At 36.3% G+C, this 22,220-nt stretch overlaps 1 protein-coding gene across 1 annotated transcript; it reads left to right on the top strand.

Annotated features, from left to right (window-relative positions):
* The first annotated feature begins 383 nt into the window (after positions 1-383).
* Positions 384-20,061, top strand: nid2b (nidogen 2b (osteonidogen)). Its single transcript, XM_048208482.1, has 19 exons — positions 384-815; positions 1,020-1,322; positions 2,599-2,825; positions 3,477-3,877; positions 3,963-4,208; positions 4,292-4,492; positions 5,710-5,934; positions 6,051-6,197; positions 6,374-6,502; positions 8,831-8,953; positions 9,271-9,507; positions 11,906-12,130; positions 12,228-12,397; positions 12,502-12,631; positions 14,978-15,149; positions 18,334-18,491; positions 18,840-18,963; positions 19,084-19,192; positions 19,314-20,061. Exons 1-18 carry the CDS (start codon positions 621-623, stop codon positions 19,190-19,192), a joined length of 3,522 nt encoding a protein of 1,173 aa, XP_048064439.1. The 5' UTR covers positions 384-620; the 3' UTR covers positions 19,314-20,061.
* The last annotated feature ends 2,159 nt before the right edge of the window (positions 20,062-22,220 follow it).

The raw sequence follows: 22,220 nt of genomic DNA, 5'->3' as shown, positions 1-22,220 counted from the left end.
TACCTCTAATACACCACTATGTCCAACTGCCTTGAGCATCTGGTGTGTGAGGTCTGAACGCGCTCTGACAGTGGAAGTGATGTCTCGCACTCATTGAAGTATAGGCGCGAGAGATCACTTCCGTCATCAGAGCGTGTTTTCAGACCTCACACACCGGATGCTCAAGGCAGTTTAATTTGGATTTGTCTGTGCATGTTTTTTTTTTACTCTTATAGATGGAGTTCCCATTGCCATGCATTATACGACTGACAGACCACAACGGTTGGAGTTAAAAATCATCATTTGTGTTCTACTGAAGAAACAAAGTCACCTACATCTTGGATGCCCTGGGGGTAAGCAGATAAACATCAAATTTTCATTTTTGGGTGAACTATCCCTTTAAAATATAAATTTGTTTTGTTGCACAAATCATTTTCAATTCAAATTTGATGAACATACTGTATGTGCATTGGATGATGCTTTGTACTCGCCTACCAAAACCCTCCAATAGACATTTTGGTAGCAATGTGGTTTGTGGTTGAGGCATCCTTTCATTTTAAATCACCACATAGTCACATCTCATGAACTTTTTCAGGGACAATTATATTTAAGGGCTCGGATCGAAGCTGCTCCCTCTCGAAATGAAGAACTGCTGGGTATTTGCTCTACTTTTTACAAATGTTTATTTCACAAATGCAATTCAAAAGGACAAACTTTTCCCTTTTGGACTATCTGAAGGCGATTCAGTTCTTCAAGAAGGTGATGATGAAGTGTCTGAAGCCCTGAAGCTAAAAAAGCCATTACAGTTCTACGAAGTGCAGTTCAACATTCTTTATGTAAGCCATTCTATTGTTTTCATTTTCATTGTATTTAAATAAAACAGTATTTTAGCATTAAATAATGCATTAAATAACCAGATCTATTGAGCATATGAGTCTGAACGCTTCTGTTTTCATACAAAATCATGAGCAAAAATGTTAAGATGCATCCAATTATTCAGGTATTACAATATGAAACATGGAACACTCTCTATTCCTCAGGTTGCCACAAATGGCTTCTTGTCCCTTCAGCTTCCTCCAGAAGAGAGACAGTATTTAAGAACCATGTTTCCTCTGAGCTTCTCAGTCATAGCTCCTTTCCTGACAGACATTCGTTCAGGACATGGGAAAGGATCTGTGTTTTACCGTGTGGAGGAATCTTTAGATGTATTAAACCGGGCTTCTATTATGGTGCAGCATGGTTTCACTGGTTCTACATTTAAGTCGAGCCACACAGTCATCGCCACATGGGACAACATTGCATGTGAAGAGGACAAGCTACTCCAATCACCATTTATGCATTGTGTAATATTATTTTGCATTCCTTCATCTTGCCCTTTTACCTATGTATCTAAATGTTTCAAAGAAAGTAATATTTTGATTTGCAACACTATTACCATCAATATTAAAGGGATAGTTCAGCCAAAAATGAAAATTATCCCATGATTTACTCACCCTCAAGCCATCCTAGGTGTATATGGGTATCTTCTTTCAGACAAACACTATCAGAGATATATTTGAAAATATCCTTAGTCCTCCAAGGTTTATACTGGTTATGAATGGGGGGTCATGTTTTGAAGTCAATAATAATAATGCATCCATTCATTAAAAAAGTAATCCATATGACTCAAGGGGGTAAAAAAGGCCTTCTGAAGCGAAACAAAGCGTTTTTGTAAGAAAAATATCCATACAATATAAATTCAAAAACCTTGCTTCCAGCGGACGACCGTACACATAATGCACAAGTCGATTTGTGGCGGAAGAGTATCCTTTGACCTGGCATACAACATAATGATGAATGCGGAGGCACAGAGAATAGAGCAAAAAAAATCACCGGTCACAGTTTATAAGTCTAAAATGATCATTTTTAAAGAGAAATTTCAGAGGATTTCGATATAAGAAAAGAAGAGCTTAAATTTGTTGCCCAGCCCAAGCTTATGATACTCCTACAGTGGGTACGGAAAGTATTCAGACCCCCTTAAATGTTTCACTCTTTGTTATATTGCAGCCATTTGCTAAAATCATTTAAGTTCATTTTTTTTCCTCATTAATGTACACACAGCACCCCATATTGACAGAAAAACACAGAATTGTTGACATTTTTGCAGATTTATTAAAAAAGAAAAACTGAAACATCACATGGTCCTAAGTATTCAGACCCTTTGCTGTGACACTCATATATTTAACTCAGGTGCTGTCCATTTCTTCTGAACATCCTTGAGATGGTTCTACACCTTCATGTAGAACCATCTCAGGGATGCTAGTTATTTGAATTTATAAAGTTTTAATTATCAATATTTTTCTTGCAAAAATTCATCGATTTGCTTCAGAAGGCCTTTATTAACCCACTGGAGTCATATGGATTATTTTTTAATGGATGGATGCATTATTTTTAACTTCAAAATATGGCCCCCCATTCACAACCATTATAAACCTTGGAGGACTAATGATATTTTTAAATATATCTCTGATTGTGTTCATCTGAAAGAAGATGGCTAGGATGGCTTGAGGGTGATCATGGGATAATTTTCATTTTTGGGTGAACTATCCCTTTAACTATGTTGTTTTGATCTCCTTGCAGGTAAGCAGTTTCCAGGTTGTGTTGGCTGGTAATAAATCAGATACATATGCCTTGTTCCTGTATCCTGAGGATGAGCGGCAGATGCTAAATATCAGTCACAATTATACTAACATGGCAAAAGGATATGCTAAACCTCAGGTAGGTTTTAACAGAGGTGACACATCTAACACAGAAGAGCTGTTCTACAGTCTGTTTGGCTCTGGTGAGACCACCAATAACCTCCAAAAGTGAGTGCATGAAAACTTTTTATTCTTTTATCCGTTTCAAGTATCTTTCTGCTGTTTATTAAATGCTGTATTACTATTACTTTTCTAAAGTTTTAATTTTTGGTTATTGTTAATTAATTTAACTGATAATACACAAAAACATGATGAAACATCTAAAATGTATGAATCGATTATGAAACAAGTCACAGTATTCCTCATTGAAATAATTCCCGCCCAAGGCATATGCAAAATAAAGGGGTGAGGTCTGGTTGAGTTAGTTAGTAGTGTGTTGAAACTCACGGTTATGGTAGGGGGCGTGACATTTCTGAAAAACGCTGGAAGTTGTTGACCAATCACAACACACTGATCCAGGTGACCAATCAGAGCACATTGTGCTTATCAGAAGGAGGGGCTTCATAGAGACAAGAACTAAACAGAGAAGGTTTAATGACAGACTGAAAAGAGAGGTGCTGCAACAATGTAAATGAAAAATAATGAGTTTTTCTGAAAACCTATTCTAGTAGACTACAAAAACAAGACTTAGTGGTTAACAAATGAGACCTCACTGTAAAGTGTTACCAAAAATGATGTAAAAGAACTGTTCGTTGTTAGCTAATGCAAAGTGTTAATGAACTGAACTTTATGGTAAAGTGTTACCTATGCAACTCTCAGGGCAGGGAACACTGGGGTAAATGGACTGTGGATTTTCCACATTGGAACCAGCCGCTTCCCATTCAAGAAGGTAGTTCCTGCTTCGGTCTCCAAGCCTGTGGATTCTATGGGTAGCTTGCGTAAAACCACAGATGAAGATTTCTACATTACAGTAGAATCAAACACACCTGCAGATAAATCTACTTCTGAGGCCCAAATGGACATCCCAGCTTCACTTGTTCAACAGCCCTTAAAACCAAACCAAGAACTACTACATGCTATTTCAAATAATGGAACCAAAATGTGTGGCTTGCACTTGAAATTCTGCTCCCAGGATGGTTACTGCACTGACTATCCAACTGGTCCATGCTGTCATTGCCGTTCTGGTTACTATGGCAATGGCAGACAATGTTTACCTATGGGTGAGCTTTTGTAGTTTAGAATTTTCTTTTCATGTCATTTCTTGTGACAATGATACAAAAGTTAAAGATAAGCCTGTTTTTACAGGAATTTCTCAGCCTTTAAGTGGAAAGCTGAGTGGCCGTGTTTCTGTTGGAGACACTAAAGCTCAGCTAAACAATGTGGACATCCATGGCTTTGCTGTGGTGGGGGAAGGACGCGTATACATCTCTATCAGTCCTGTCCCAACTCAGGCAGGTTGGGCTTTGATGGCTGTGGGTCCGCTGGTCTCCATATTTGGCTGGTTGTTTGCTCTTGAGCTCCAAAACCATCCGAATGGCTTCAGCATAACTGGTATGATTGTTTTTTTTTTTTTTTCATTACTTTTCATTACTTTGTTACTGTCACTCTAATGAAGAAAAACATATTTTCTTCAGGTGCTGAGTTTTCTCAATGGGCAGAACTGGTTTTCAGCCCACAAGGCCAGCGTGTTACCATTATTCAAGAGGCTCAAGGAATGGATTCATTCAACCACTTGAATTTTGACATAAGGATCAATGGAGATTTACCTACAATTCCCAGTGGTGCTAAAGTTCATATTCTGCCATATAAAGAGACCTATCAATACAACCAAACAGGTAATTATTGTAAACAATCTTGGAGGGTATACCTAGGGTTATATTTCAATAAGAAAGAATTTTATACTGAGTAACATACATTTTATTCATCATATTGCCAATCACTTGTTCTCCACCAACAAAAAATAGTTCTAAATGAAGTAGAATAAACTGTAACAATAACAAAGTAACCTGTAAATTTATTTAAAAACCAAGAAATCCCCAACACTAACACACAGACTGAATGTCTGGAATTCAATAAAACAGAAAGTAAAAAGTATAAAGTCATAATTATTACACAAACAGTCGAAAATTATGACCACAGAAATGTGAAATTGTGATATACTAAGTCACTATGAGATAACATTGTTTTATTTTCTCATTATTATAAGAAAATGTCAATAATCAAAAAAGATAAAAAGTCATAATCATGACAAAAGTCTGAATTATTAGAAATAGAATTATTAGAAGTCAATTATAACATAACATTACATTTAGAAAAGTCAGTTATGATTTATCTCATAATTTAGATTTTTCTAGACTTTTTCTCATAAATATATTGTAACAAAACTGAGATAAGTCAATTATGACATCTCATAATTTCAACTGTCTGTCATAATTATGAATTTATCTCATAAATTCGAAAGAATGACACATTAAGTAATAATTATGAGATAAAGTCAAAATTGTGAGATAAAAATTCACAATGACATAAAAACTTAACATTTTGAGATAAAAAGTACTAATTATCACATAAAAGTAGAATTTATGAGAACAAAATGATTATTATGACAAAATTGAAATTGAGATAAGTTAGTTATGACTTATGTTATAATGTATTTTATCTCATAATTTTAACATTTTATCTCATAATTATCACTTAACATGTCATAATTATGATCGACCAAAGGCTGGTTATTTTTATTATGTGGCCAGAATGCTATGAATGATACACATAAAATGTGAGAAAATGAGAAATGTCCCAGTGCTTTTGAACTAAACATCAACACGTTAATCAAATTCATGAAGCTACATCAGATATTCACTTATATTACCTGAAGAATAGTTTTTTCCACTAATAATGAATAATTAAGAAATGTAACTCTTTATTGGACATTTGTGTCTTTTATCATAGTGCCGCCGTATGTTTTAAAAGCAATAAGCCATTTGAGTCCAAAGTTAGTGCTCTATATGTGTTCTTTGAGCATTATGGGTTATGTCGTTTACTTCTGGCTCAGTTGTGACATCATCTTCACTGCGAGAGTACATGGTGGTGTCAGAAAATGGTGGATCTGAGACATTCTCCTACCTGCTACACCAGAATATGAGTTTCCGTAACTGTGAGCATAGCCCGTGGACCATACCGGACTTTCAGCAAGTGAATGTGGAGTATTTGATGGTCATGTTCACCGAAGGAACCACGCTTAGGTTTGCCATAACCAACCAAGTGGGACCTGTAGGAGGTAAGAACATACTGATAACCAAACTATTCTACAATGTGGGTCATTATTAGTTCTATTTCATATCATTATGGATCTTGTTGAGGACTGTGGAGATTTCTTTATCTGTATGTTATCAGGTGAGCTCCCGGGGCTTGTGGAGTTGAACCCCTGTTCAACTGGGAAGCACCATTGTGACCCCATGGCCCTCTGTCTGCCAGGGGACGGCACTCAGTACCACTGTCAGTGTGCCATGGGCTTTCAGGGCGATGGACGCAACTGCTATGGTATAAATCTTTCAGTGTTCATCTTTGTTATATTTTGACATCAAGCCAACTCCTTGCTATGACTGCTCTTTTGAGACTTCCCTTAGAGACTGTGTGTCATCTTCTGATGATTTAATAAATGACTTCCATAGTTAAAGTGCTGAATGGCTCTCTTGGGTTTTGAATCTGTGATCCAGATGTAGATGAGTGTGCTGAGGGGCTCAGTTCCTGCGGTCCTCACTCTGAGTGTGTGAACATGCCAGGTGGCCATCACTGCCACTGTGAATCTGGCTTTGAGTTTGACCTCGATTTGCATGTGTGTGTGGGTAAGTGTTCTGTGTTTTGTAATCTGTGTATGGGAATTTGGGTGTTGCGAGTAGATGATTTCTAATAGAACATAATAATATATAACTTAAATCATGGGTATTCAACATTTTTAGGCCAAGGAACACTTAGAGAGATAGAGGGGCCTTCTATAAAAAAGCACTGCATTTTAAGAATAGGATATAATAATTAATAATTACATAATTAAATAAAAATTGCATGTGCTTAAGCAATGCTTCTATTGCTTGTTTCGAGACAGGGGTAGCTGTAGGTTGGAGTAATGTGTGTGCCGAAAGGTAGGGGCATGGTGAAAGTACACAGTCACAATACTATAAGAGAAACAAACCCCTAACCCTGCCTACCCACACCCTAACAGGCAGCTTTCAAGACCAGTTGCAAAGACCTTTCGACACAACCACTACCTTTCTGCACAGCCATTACACCAACCCACACTTGCTTGTTTCTGCTTCTTCTTCACCTGTGTTTTGATTCAGAAATTCTGTACTCTTTCTGTACTCATATATACCCCTACCGTGTAACAGTAAAAACATGGATTTTTAATGGAAAATTCCATCAACGGTGGGGAAAGAGTTAAGAAATATCAGAGGAAAGAGGGCTGTTATTCCAAATATCAACAGTTAATCATTGCCGTGGTTATATTCAGACCAGCAGAGCTCTTACTTATGTAAAATGAATGACTTAATGACTGATGCTTTCGAAACATCAGCAATAAATATTTTTTCCATAATTTTACCGGCCATGAAACAGATTAATCCTTATTAAAGTTACAAAAGTTATTCAGTCAAGAGCAATGGGTGATTGTTATTTGTCTTTTGTTGTTTTATTAACATTAAAAACACATACATTAGCAGAAATATTATGCTGCTGTCACTTTAAAAGTTAATACACAGATCCAATATACTGTTACACAAGCGTTTTATTTCTCAACTGTTTATATTCAGTTACTGAGTATGTTTACAAGGATACGCCAAGATGGGCATTTTGACATAATTTTGTTTGAATTTGTTTAAGTGCAAGAAGACATGAAAGAGAACTCAGTTCAGTACTCATGATTGGTCTGAGACACGGATTTCTGGGAGTAATGAACCGAAGTTCCCTTTCACATCTTCTTGAGCTTGAATATTTAAATTGGCAAGGCTTAAATTTTGGTGACAATGCAACACTGCCCCGTCAACTGTCCTGAGTATCGTTCACATTCATGTTCTCCCAATTTTGCATTGTTAGAATTCATAAAAATGTTAACAGTCAATTGGCAATTAACCCAGAACAATTTGTCCCAAGTCCCACCCCCGAAAGTTCCGGAACTTTGAAAAAGTACTACCTAGCGAGCAGGTACTTTCTGGGGGGGAATTTTTTACCCAGAACTAAATTTAGACCCTGTTAGTTCCTGCAGTCGAAACACACCAAGTACCACCCCAAAGTTCCTAAGTCCTGGGGAAAGTTCCTGCAGTGGAAACACGGCTATATTCTCAGCAACAGCAGTTTTTTACTCACATTTGGCGCTTGGCAAGTGTTAATTTTAGGCCCTAACTGCTTCATTTGTTTTGAATCAGTGATTCAGAGTGTGTATAAAACTGGCTAAGTCATGTAGTTTCAGAGACTGGTGTGCATCCCAATTTGCATACTTTCCACCCTAAATTCTACTCGAAAATTAGAATTGTATGTACCTGTATGATTTAATATTTATGGTCGAAATTCAAAATGCAGATCCATTCAAGAAGTTGATATTGAGCATCCTATGTTTAAGACACAATTACGTTTATTTTTGGTCCAATAATGAAAATGAATGAATCAGCATTTTTGAACAAACTGTTTGAGTAAATGACTCATTCACAAGAAGAGTCGCCACCTACTGGTGTAATTATGTTTTCTGCAGAAAAAATTCCTGCCACTAATATACAGATTGGCAGCATGCACTGCACTCTGATGCTGTTCAGCCAATCAAATTTGACATTCTATATGAATTAACAGTAGCGTAAAGTTACATATTTATGTATGTATTTACATACTGTATGTTGTCACGTTGTTAATTTTACTGTGGGATGGACAAAAGTTAAACTTTACAAATTTCTGTGTATATCATTTGTAAAAACATACAGGAAATGATAGAAATTCAATTCAATGGAACAGTGTATGTAAGAATTGTTTTTATCAATGATTTAAAGTCATTCATGAATCATGATCATTCAACCCTTTTTCATGAATTAGGCCCACTGACACTTTTACAAGTTTAATTTATATAACCACACATGTAGTACACATTTAAGCATCTTATTTCAGAGGAGGCTCATCATTGTCTTCTTTTGCAGATATTGATGAGTGTTTTCTGCAGCTCTGTCATCCGTTTGCTTCCTGCTCCAACACCCAGGGCTCATTCCACTGCCAGTGCTGGCCTGAATACAAGGGCGACGGCTTCCTCTGCCAACCACCACGTAAACCACACATTTATCAAGGAACACACAGTGCTTCCTCCATGTCAGCTCAGTCACAGACTGTTCTCTTTGCTTATAACACAGAAGAAGTCCAGCAATCAAATCAAGTCAAATATTATGTTCAGCGTTGCATTATAAAACAATCAAAAGCAAATGAGTTGTTCAATCATCCATAATGTGATTGAAACAACTTCAGCATGTTCCTGGAACAACATATTTTGTTCCAGGACTTGGATAAATCACATCATGGCATGTACTGAATTCCCATAATATAATGTATTTAAATGTTCACTGGTCCTATGTTTTTTCTTCACTAGAGAAGCCCAAACCTCCATTAACTGTGTGCCAGCAGCACAGAGATAGTCTGCAAGAGAGTCTAAGCATCTACCAAGGCCTTGAGGCCTTCATTCCTCAGTGTGATGAGAAAGGGCAGTACAAACCCCTGCAGTGTCTGGGCACCACTGGCCACTGCTGGTGTGTGGACAGTAGAGGGCAGGAGAGATTGGGGACCAGGACAATGCCTGGCACGGTGCATGCCAACTGTGATCAGCCAGGTATGGATTTATAGTTTCATCCCCCCACATTCTGTTAGGATCAGGTTGATATTTTAGGACATACACTATACTGCACCATTTAAAAGCTTGGGGTCGGTAAGATTTTTTTAATGTTTATGAAAGAAGTTTATGTTCACCAAGGCTGCGTTCATTTTATTATACAGCAACTGTATAATAAACTGTAATATTGTGAAATGTTATTACAATTTAAAATAATATATTTTAAAATGTAATTTATTCCTGTAATGACAAAGCTGAATTTTCAGCATCATTACTCCAGTCTTCAATGTCACATGATCCTTCAGAAATCATTCTAATATGCAGATCTGGTGCACAAGAAAGATTTCTTATCAGTGTTGAACAGTTAACGTTTTGTGGAAACTGTGATCAATTTTTTTTTAAGATTCTTTGAATATAAAGTTATATAATATAAATATAAAAAAACAGTGCAGATTTGAAATATTTTGCAACATTATAAATTGCTGTCTTTTGATCAATTTAATGCATAATTTCAAGAATAAAAGTATTATTTTCTTTAAAAAAAGATTTCTGTTTCAAATAAATGCTGTTCTAATGAACTTTCTATTAATCAAACAATCAAATCAATTGAATACGGAGCACCTAAAGGGACATGGTGATGAAAAACACAAAGTTTCTCAAAAATTTCTAAATTTAGGGGACAACAAACATGGTTAAAGCTTCAATAATATCTGATCTAATGTCTCTTTTGATTTGGTCATATTATAAGACTAATGAAGTAAGAATATAATATTTAAGAATTATTATATTATTATATATTACAATGATAATAATAATATAATTATGATCAATTATATTATATATCATAATTAATAATAATTTGATGACAATACATTATTATTATTATTATTATTATTATTATTATTATTATGGTTATATTTTGTATTATTATTTTACACATACATATAGTAAATCTCAATAGAGTCAATTATTTATCTAGCATTTTGTTTTTATTTAGATATTTATTCCGCTCTAATATCTCAGTTCATTGACATTTAGGTTATTAAAAAAAATCAAAAGATCTGCAATATGTTGCCAAATCCAAGGCATTTTAAACACAAGGACAAACTTCCTGTTCCTCACTGTTGTATGTTTTGCATGTGTGTTGTGGGAGTGGTATGCAATTCCAACTAAATAATTATCTCTCATGGGACGGCCTAACTGTAATAAACGCTCACATAGTCATTCATTGAGGCAAGATATATGGATGTGTTCAAACGTCAGAGATTTGAAAAATTTCTGGAAAATGTTGTCACGGCGTTCCTGTGGTCCTTTGTTCAGTTTCGCGCCACTACTTTGTTTACACGGTTACATCATCATTAGTTTAGTTGTTTCAGTTGTTCGTCATTAATCATGTTGTTTGTGTCTGATTTAACCTTCACTCTTCCCTGCACTCTTTGTCCAATCTCTGTTATCTTGAAGCCCTGAACACACCAAGCCGATGGTCGGCCGTCGGGCAGTTTTTGTTCGCCGGCCGACTAAGTTTTCTCAGTGTGTTCCGCACCGTCGGCTGAAGTTGGTCTTCGTCGGCATGTCGAATCGGTGTCAGAGCTCGACGATCAGTCGGCCATCTGATCATTCCGATTGGCTGTTCAGCTACTGCCACCTGCTGGTATGGAAAGGCATTTCTTCTTACGCAGGCGCAGAACAGATGTGCTACTTGGCCGTCGAGTGTCGAGCATCGATTTGGTGTGTCAGGGCAACTTTGGACCCAGACGCTGCCGACGTGAGCCTTAGTCTGCTTTCGTCGCCACTAGTTCGTCTGCGTCGCCTTTTTGTGTTTCGGGCTTTAGATGTGTTTGCACTGTCAGTTTGCCTGCCTTTGAGTTGAATTAAAGCTTTTGAGTTTTTGATAAATATTATCAATTATATTATATACCATAATTAAACATTTGATGACAATATGTTATTTTTCTTTATTATTTTTATTATGATTATTATTATGGATAATAATATTTTATTGTTATAATTTTACACTTACATATAGTAAATCTCACTAGAGTCATTTATTTATCTAGCTTTTTGTTTTTATTTAGATATTTATTATGCTCTAATATCTGCAATATTTTGACAAATCCAAGGCATTTTAAACACAAGGACAAACTTCCTGTTTCTCACTGTTGTATGGTTTGCATGTGTGTTGTGGGAGTGGTATGCAATTCCAACTAAATATGACATAATTATCCCTCATGAGATGGCCTAACTGTAATTAACGCTCACATAGTCATTCATTGAGGCAAGATATATGGATGTGGTCAATCGTCAGAGATTTTAAAAATTTCAGGAAAATGTCTTCAGTGTTTTTCCAAAGAAACATCATTCAGTAAAATTGACACTCTGTACTGTCTCTCTTACTCAGCTGCCCTGGTTCCCCGTGTGGAGACTGTGTGCGAGCGCTGGAGGCTTTCACTTATGAGTCACTATAATGGTCAGCCATCCTCTCAGGACTACATGCCCCTGTGTGACACTCACGGGAATTTCCTGCCTGTGCAATGTTACGGCAACAGCAGTTTCTGCTGGTGTGTGGATCAACAAGGCGTGGAAATTATTGGAACACGATCCTATGATGATGTAAAGCCCCCCTGTGAGTAATAAAGTTATTTTGGACCGATTACATTCCCCCCAAATCGTGCAGCCCTAGATTATTGTATTGTAAATTGTCTCTTCTTTTTACCTGTTAGGTATCTCAGGTGATGCCCCTCCATTGAACAATGCATTGATGTATCCTGTCATAAGCTCATCCCCTTCAGGACCTGCTATCCTTTATGCACAAGCCTCACAGATTGGAGTCATTCCTCTTGATGAAACAGACCCAGTTCAAGAAAAATCCACTGTTTTACTGGCTTTAAAGGTAGACCCTCATAAGTACAATACATGATGGTTTCCAAATTCAAAACCTATTGCAGTCTTGTTCTGATCAATCATAAAAAAAATAATGCTTGAATATCATTGCAGGACTCTGTTGTGATTGGAATGGACTATGACTGTCGGGAGAACATGTTATATTGGACAGATTTTGGACGACATACCATTAACAGAGTGGTCTTAGTATTTGGGTCTGAGCCAGAGGCTATTGTCAGCCAAGGTGATCAATCAATCAATCAATCAATCAAGGAGACTATAGCCACTACGTTAAAGGGTTAGTTCACCCAAAAATGAAAATTCTGTCATTAAGTACTCGTCCTCATGTCGTTCCAAACCCGTAAGACCCTTGTTCATCTTCCTAATACAAATTAAAACATTTTTGATGAAATCCGAGAGTTTTTTTTTTATCCCCCATAAAAAGCAACATAAATACCACATTCAAGGTCCAGAAAAGTAGTAAAGACATCATTAAAATAGTCCACATGACTAAAGTGGTTTAACCTTAAAATTATGAAGTGACAATAATACTTTTTTGCGCAAAAACAAAACAAAAATAATGACTTTATTCAGCAATTCGTCTCTCCCCTGTCAGTCTCTTCTGCTGTTTACGTTGTATAGACAGTGCAGGCTTCCACAAAAAGTATTCTTGTCACTTCATAACATTTAAGGGGCTCTATGTAAGATTTTTACTTTAATAAAGCATAAAAATACCCCAGTATGTTTGCAGATATTTAGGAAACATGCTAAGTTCACCTACTTGTTTCTCAGAAAAACAATGCTACAGCCAGATATTCTATTTTGAAAATGTGTGTTCCGTGTCGGAATGTCTGTCTTGGTTTTGGTTTGTGCGAAACCGTGTGCTGCCAGTTTATCCAATAGTATTTTGACATCAAAGGTTGCCAGTTGGCGGAAACGTGTATTGCAACCATGGAAACCAACAAACAAACTGGGAATCGCAGATTCTACTTGACCTAAAAAGCCTCTGAATCCATCTAAATATCTCTATGAACGACAGCATATTAAAACAGATAAATCAACTCATCAGCTTACAGTGTTTAAAGGTGCCCTAGAATTTTTTTTTAAAAGATGTAATATAAGTCTAAGGTGTCCCCTGAATGTGTCTGTGAAGTTTCAGCTCAAAATACCCCATAGATTTTTTTAAATTCATTTTTTTAACTGCCTATTTTGGGGCATAATTAGAAATGAGCCGATTCAGGGTGTGTGGCCCTTTAATTCCCGTGCTCCACGCCCCAAGAGCTCGCGCTTGCCTTAAACAACATAAAAAAATTCACACAGCTAATATAACCCTCAAAATGGATCTTTACAAAGTGTTCGTCATGCAGCATGTCTAATCGCATAAGTACAGTGTTTATTTTGATGTTTACATTGATTCTGAATGAGTTTGAGGCTGTGCTCCGTGGCTAATGGCTAATGCTACACTGTTGGAGAGATTTATAAAGAATGAAGTTGTGTTTATGCATTATACAGACTGCAAGTGTTTAAAAATGAAAATAGCGACGGCTCTCGTCTCCATGAATACAGTAAGAAACGATGGTAACTTTAACCACATTTAACAGTACATTAGCAACATGCTAACGAAACATTTAGAAAGACAATTTACAAATATCACTAAAAATATCATGATATCATGGATCATGTCAGTTATTATCGCTCCATCTGCCATTTTTCGCTGTTGTCCTTGCTTGCTTACCTAGTCTGATGATTTGGTTGTGCACATCCAGACGTTAATACTGGCTGCCCTTGTCTAATGCCTTTCATAATGTTGGGAACATGGGCTGGCATATGCAAATATTGGGGCGTACACCCCGACTGTTACGTAACAGTCGGTGTTATGTTGAGATTCGCCTGTTCTTCTGAGGTCTTTTAAACAAATGAGATTTATATAAGAAGGAGGAAACAATGGAGTTTGAGACTCACTGTATGTCTTTTCCATGTACTGAACTCTTGTTATTTAACTATGCTGAGGTAAATTCAATTTTTGAATCTAGGGCACCTTTAAGTCTCCTCAGTTTTCATTGTCAATTGCGCTACCTATTGTTGCTGGCAACCTGCGTCTTTGAACGAGGGGGCGGGCCAAACAATATTTTTAATTTGGACTGCAGTACCTATTTTGAACACTGGGTGTCATTCCTACATAGAGCACCTTTAAGGTTAAACCACTGTAGTCACGTTGACTATTTTAACAACGTCTTTACTACTTTTCTGGTCATTGAATGTCATAATTGTGTTGCTTTCTATGAGGGATAAATAAAACTCTCAGATTTCAATTTGTGTTCCAATGAGGAACGAAGGTCTTTCGGATGTGGAACGACATCAGGGTGATTAATAAATGACAGAAATTTCATTTTTGGGTGAACTAATCCTTTTAAGACTGAGTCTTAAAAACTAGCAAGGGGTAATCAGTCTTACTTTTCGGATTCAAATTAGACCACTCTACTTTTTTTTTTTTTTTTTGTAATTTACTGAATGATTAACTTTTAAAACTAGTCTAAGCAGTTTATGCAACTGGCCGCAGATTCCATAAACATGCAATGTGAAATTCCAGGCTTGGTCCAGCCAGAGGGAATTGCAGTGGACACTGTGCACAGGAAGCTGTTCTGGGTAGACAGTGGGAAAGACAGGATTGAGACATCTGGTCTGGATGGTAGGAACAGAAAAGTGCTGATTGATTCTGATTTGGTCAATCCCAGAGCCATCATAGTGGACGCTAAGAGTGGGTCAGTGAGTTGTGATCAAAATCCTTATTTGCTCTCTATGCATTATTATATACGAAGTTCTGTCAAGAAATTCTAGATGGCACAGATGGATGGGTCTTTAACTTAATCACTTGCAATCACATGTTTCTCTATAGGGTACAGCTGTTCCTGCTGCACCAGTAGCCAATGAGCTCACTGCACAACCTTCAAATACTTGGTCAGCATTTGCTGTAGCATTGCAGCACACTTTCAGAAACCCTCCACCTGTATAGATATGCTACGGGTAATTCATGTATACTATACTGTACAGCAGCATGTCTGTCTTGCTTACAGCAGCATGTTGTGTATGTATTGGCCGTAGCAAGTCCCGTTCTTGTTCTGCAGCTGCAATAACAGCAGCAGGAGTCAAAACTATTCCTCTTAGACCAAAAATATCAACATTGTCATATCCATTACCATGCCAAACATTCTGAGAGTTGTCATAACAGAAATACCATTATGCATGAATAAATTCTGTCAAGCCATCATAAAACAGAAATAAATGCATTAAGCTTGCAGAAAGTATTATGCTTTGTTTTTACAAACAAACAAATAAATGTAGATTTAAGTAAATTTCAATCATGACAACTACCTCATGATTGACAGAATAGGTTTAGCATGTTATTAAATATGGAAAGGTTATTGTATTTGGTCTTGGCTGATTACATCTGCTCCTGCAGAGTAAGTATGGACTCGCTACGTCTAATAGATTCACAGCAGCATGTCTGTGTGCATATAAGATTTACTCTTGCTGCTGCAGAAATAGACATACGTAAATTCCCATTGCAGATCTGGGCAGGTGGAGCTGGGGGAGGTAGAGGGTTTCTGAGAAACTCTGATAGCGCTCTTCAGGACCAGCTTACAGTAAACACTGAACCAGACTATATAAATGTTGAGCAAACAATCTCACTGGCTGCAGGATCAGCAGAGGCCAATCAGCTTGTGCCATTCTGTAATGATGTGATGCACGTCCTGATTTTGCTGAGTTAGATGCGTTCCTGAGTCAACATATTTTGTTGATCCTGGAACAACATTCCAGTCTAAAAAGTCTTAACCCTATTCCTACCCGTAAACCTTACCCTACCCATAAGTTATCCCAAAAATCAGAGGGAAATGATGGATGAATAACTCTGATGTAGAACCACCAATTCAGGATTTTAAGCCTAAACTTGACATAATCTGTAAACTCGTCCCTCAAATCTGATTGAATTGAATGTTGTTCCAGGATCAAAAAAAAAAAAATGTTGACCCAGGAACATGTTGAACTCAGCAAAATCAGGTTCTGCATGATAGGATTGCTAAGAGATTGCATGTAACGGACCTACCAGCCTGTGCCCTCTAGAGTTTCATGGTTGAACTAGTTGTGGGTCAATAAGAGTTTTAAATTATTTTTAAATTATTTAATTCTCTTGTACTCATTGCATTTATTTGATCAAATGCAGTAAAAGCAGCAATACTGTCAAATATTGTTACAATTTTAAAAACTGTTTCTATTTTAACATACTTTAATTTATTCCTGTGTAGGCATGTGATGGTATCAAATTTTCATGTTGTAATAATTGCTTACGCTTTTATCACGGTATGCGGTATTATCACTATTGAAATAAGTTGCAAAAAAAAAAGTGTTGTCATAGTATAACAGGTTTAAGAACTCTTTTTCTTATAACAAAAAAAACCCTCTGAACATTTAAATACAATAACGCAGTACACAAATTATAAAGTAAAACGTTTCAAACAGATTAAAGTGCAAAAGAATTATAAAGCAACAAGAAATTATAAAAGAATTATAAAAACAACAAGTAACACTATATGGTCTTCATTATTTAACATTAGTTAATGCATTAACTAAGATTAAGAATGAGCAATAGCTACATTTGTTACAGAAGGTACTATTTTTTGTTAATATTAGTTAAAAAATACAACTGATCATTGTTAGTTTTAGGTACATTAAATAATAATTACAATTTTTGACTTAAGTAATGTTAATAAACATTAACTAGAAATTAACATTAACTAAGATTAATAAATGCTATTTTAAATGCTAATAATCGCTAGGCTATAATAAAAGTATTTTTTCATTGTCAGTTTGGCAATAATGAATTAATATGTTAACTAATGAAGCCTTAGGTCATCAAGTGTTACTGAACAATAACATAATCAAAACATTTTCAATCATTATAGGGCATGTTGTAGTCCATATTAAAATGTAAAAATGTTTAAGCTTGAAAATAAATAGCCTATTAAGTCTTTAAGTATTAAGTATTTGGTGTTGTGATGAACAACATTGCTAATACAAAAAAAAAAAAAAAAATGCTGTTTGAACCATTTTAAATACTGTAGTACCGCAGCTGCTTTGTTAACAGGTTTCGGGGGTAACCGCTGCATTTCTGCTGTTCCATCAGCGCCCTCTGCTGTCAGAGAGTGAACGTGCACTTTCATTCAGAGCGTCTCCTTTCACTCGTTCTGCCATGTGCTTCTCATGCACGTTGGGTTTGTTTATATAGTGTGTGTGCCTCTTTGACGCCGCATACAGCGGTGTTGTGGATTTTATACGGCTGATAGGTATTCTTAAAATGTAATATAAAAATTCGAATAATTCGTAATAAATAATTATTCACAGTATTTTAGGTGCCCACAGTAACAATATCGTGTATATTCATTATCGTGATATATCGTATTACCAAATATCGGCACATGTCTATTCCTGTGATGTCAAAGCTGAATTTTTAGCAGTCATTATTCTAGTCATCCTTCAGAAATCATTCTAATATGATTAATTGATGCTCAAGAAACATTATTATCATCAATGTTGAATACGGTTGTGCTGCTTAATATTTGTGTGAAAACAGTGATACATTTGTTTTTATGATTCTTCAAGTTCAAAGGAACAGCATTTATTTGAAATATAAATCTTTTGTAACATTAACAAATTCTTTACTGTTACTTTTGGTCAATTTAATGCATCCTAAATGTATTAATTTCTTTCAAACTAAATCTTACTGACCCAAAAATTTTGAATGGTAGTGTATGTTATTTGTTTTCATTGATATTGAGCATCTTCATTGACATCCTCATTATGTATTACTGCAATAAACATCAATATATTCACTTATATAGTACAACTGATTTTGTTTGAAAATGTTAATCTACTGTATGTGCTCTTCAGAACCTTATATTGGACGGACTGGAACCGTGATGCTTCCAAAATAGAGAGCTCATCACTGGAGGGACATAAGAGGAAAGTACTGGTGCAAGTGGGTCTCATGTTGCCCAATGCCTTGACACTGGACTTCACCACGAATCAGCTGTGCTGGGCAGATGCAGGTAAGAGTCTTCTTAAAATATAGTATCTGACTTTATCAGTTATAAGGAATTGACACGAGTACACTGTGTAGTTAAATCCAAAGAAGAGATAAACAAAGGAATAACAGGATACTAGACTAATGAACACGGAGGATGAACAAAGCAACTACACATTAAACATTGATGGCGACAAACACAGGAACTGTGAAAACTAAGGGCTTATATACACAGTAAATGATAATTAACAAAACATAAATCAGGTGTGTAAATAACTCAGGCAACCAAAACAGTGAAAATAAAACTGAAACAGAACATGACTGTTACAGTTATATGCAGTACAATATTAACATTAAAGTCAAAAATCCCCAGGCTCAAAGAAACTGGAGTGCATATCTCCAGATGGGACTCAGAGACATGTGTTCCAGGATGCTTTGGATTATCCGTTCAGCCTGGCCATCTATAACAGCCACTTTTACTACACTGACTGGGAGAGGTGAGTCTCTGACACATTGCACTGCATGCTTATCCTTGCTGGGCTAGTCATGGATTTGACTAGATCAATGGATTTGGCTGGATCAGTGTTTCCATATTCATGATGAGAATGTCCTTACAGAGATGGAATACTGGTGATAGATCAAATCACTAGGAAAAACACAGCTTATGTCCCTATTCAGCAGTCACACTTGTATGGGATTACAGTAATTCCATCGCAATGTCTATAGGTAAGTATGCAAATTACACATCTTATATATATTTATAATAAATATATAAATATAAATATATATTTATAATAAAAGCAATACAGAATTCCTGATCACGTTGTTCATTTCTGTTTCTTAATAGAGACCTGCAGACTTGCCTATATGGATCTTTGGTTCTGTAACAGAAATGTGAGAAAATAAATAACAAAACGAAACAAAATTGTCCGAAAAAACATTTTGCTTTTAAGTAAATGCTACCCAGTGTTATTTTTATATTATCTATACTATTATAGTTTAGTAATATTTTGTATTAGCTTTTATTATAATTTTTTGTTTTAATTTTATTTAAAAAATTTTTTTTCATTTTGTCATGTGCTATTGTCATTTTTGTAGTTTTTTTTTTTTTTTTTTCAGTTTTAGATTTTATTTATTTCCAGGGCAGTGAGTAATTTTAGTGCTTATTTCCATTCTAATTTTCATTCAGTTTAGATTTTTTCCATTTAATATTTATATTTTATTTCAGCTTTATTTTAATTAACAAAAATGTATTTAATAGTTTAATTCTAGTTACTGATAACAATGCTGACGCCAATCCAAAACAGGCTGAAATTCTATCTGAAGTCCAGTATTTTCACCAATGGGTGGCGCTGCTAACTAACTTGTTGAGAAAATAGTTCATTCCAAAAGCCTGAATGGTTCAAAATGGTCCAGTGTGTATAAATTAAAAATAAACTAGATGATGTCAAAGCAGATGCAGATTTCAGATTTTTTTATAAGATAAACAAGTTTTTAAGTTAAATATATATGAAATAAAATACAATAAAAATTAAGTTTTTTTATTTTCATAAATAGTTTTCATATCAATGCATAGCTTTTATGTGATGCCTGTCAAGCTTAGTGCACAGGATAAGCACAACTTGGCCATCAACCTCAATGGAAAATTCCCACTGTCTAAAATAATGTTGACACATAATGGTTCATTTTAGTCTGACCCTCAGTAAAGCCAAAAATACAAGGGTTATAGGAGCAGAGAGAGTCCAAAGAATCCCTTCCACAAGATTGCTCCCACAACTCCTCGCCCTTGTCTTTGTATGATTCCAAACCTATGTTGTTCTGCTTGGTTTGAATAAAGCCTAGTTTCACTTTACTCTCTCGTCCATGGGAAGGTGTGGAATAATATTTGAGCATTGCCATGGGGTTTCTGTAAACCCACGGTTTGATATTGCTAAACAAACAGGATGGGTTACCCACAAGGCACAAGAACCGCCAACAGACGGCAAGACTTCACCACTGCAGAGGCCAGACCTCCCAGCCTGTGGAGGGCAGCCAACACTGGCTTCTATCCTTCAGCCTCAGACCCCACAGCAGGTCAGAGAGTTCAATAAAGTTTACTCAACAGAGTAGCCATATACCCAGAGGTGGGGTGTGAACTTTGGCCTGGTCATAGAAGCCATCAGGCACCCGGGGGAGCTGTTTGAGCCCATTGGGTGCACTCAGTGCATATTTCTCGCATTTAACACGGTATCCTCTCAACTCCTTCTGGATTAAATGTTTATTGTACAGGGGCGTAAGAACTATCTCGCTTTTTAAAGGGTTATTTCACCAAAAAAATAAATTCTGTCATCATTTACTCTTTTACCCTTATGGTCGTTCCAAACCTGTAAGGCTTTCGTTGATCTTCCGAACACAAATTAAGATATTTTAATTAAAAATCTGAGAGAAGTCTATACACAACTACCACTTTGATGCTTCAAAAAGTTCATAAAGAGATCGTACAACTAATCCACATAAAATGAGCGGTTTAGTCCAAGTTTTCTGAAGAAACACGATCGCTTTATATGATGAACAGGTTTAATTTAAACTTTTATTTACCACATTCATCAATGCACACATCAGTTGTGATAAACGGAAACTCAAGCATGCTTGCTTGATGTGTGAGAACCAATGAGGTTTATTCTCCTGTTGCGCAGCACATTTGAGCTTCCAGAAGAACCAATGAAGTTTGTTCCTGCGTATCAAGCAAGTAAGGCTGAGCTTCTGTTCATGTTCGCTGATCAGTGTTTCTACAAACCCGTTTCCAAAAAAGTTGGGACACTGTACAAATTGTGAATAAAAAAGGAATGCAATAATTACAAATCTCATAAACTTATATTTTATTCACAATAGAATATAGATAACATATCAAATGTTGAAAGTGAGACATTTTGAAATGTCATGCCAAATATTGGCTCATTTTGGATTTCATGAGAGCTACACATTCCAAAAAAGTTGGGACAGGTAGCAATAAGAGGCCGGAAAAGTTAAATGTACATATAAGGAACAGCTGGAGGACCAATTTGCAACTTATTAGGTCAATTGGCAACATGATTGGGTATAAAAAGAGCCTCTCAGAGTGGCAGTGTCTCTCAGAATTCAAGATGGTCAGAGGATCACCAATTCCCCCAATGCTGCAGCAAAAAATAGTGGAGCAATATCAGTAAGGAGTTTCTCAGAGAAAAATTGCAAAGAGTATGAAGTTATCATCATCTACAGTGCATAATATCATCCAAAGATTCAGAGAATCTGGAACAATCTCTGTGCATAAGGGTTAAGGCTGGAATTCACATACAGGAATGCTACTGTAATGGAAATCACAACATACTTCCAGAAAACATTGTCGGTGAACACAATCCACCGTGCCATTCGCCGTTGCCGGCTAAAACTCTATAGGTCAAAAAAGAAGCCATATCTAAACATGATCCAGAAGCACAGGCATTTTCTCTGGGCCAAGGCTCATTTAAAATGGACTGTGGCAAAGTGGAAAACTGTTCTGTGGTCAGACGAATCAAAATTTGAAGTTCTTTTTGGAAAACTGGGACGCCATGTCATCCAGACTAAAGAGGACAAGGACAACCCAAGTTGTTATCAGCGCTCAGTTCAGAAGCCTGCATCTCTGATGGTATGGGGTTGCATGAGTGCGTGTGGCATGGGCAGCTTACACATCTGGAAAGGCACCATCAATGCTGAAAGGTAAATCCAAGTTCTAGAACAACATATGCTCCCATCCAGA

Source organism: Megalobrama amblycephala, linkage group LG11 (genome assembly GCF_018812025.1).
Source record: "Megalobrama amblycephala isolate DHTTF-2021 linkage group LG11, ASM1881202v1, whole genome shotgun sequence".
NCBI lineage: Eukaryota > Metazoa > Chordata > Actinopteri > Cypriniformes > Xenocyprididae > Megalobrama > Megalobrama amblycephala.
This window is presented reverse-complemented; position numbering and strand designations above follow the sequence as displayed.

Coding starts and splice junctions, on each gene's coding strand:
- nid2b (XM_048208482.1), top strand. CDS start 621: ATGAAGAACTGCTGGGTATTTGCTCTACTTTTTACAAATGTTTATTTC. Junction 12,398..12,501: donor CTGTTTTACTGGCTTTAAAG/GTAGACCCTCAT, acceptor ATATCATTGCAG/GACTCTGTTGTGATTGGAAT. Junction 12,632..14,977: donor AGAGGCTATTGTCAGCCAAG/GTGATCAATCAA, acceptor GTGAAATTCCAG/GCTTGGTCCAGCCAGAGGGA.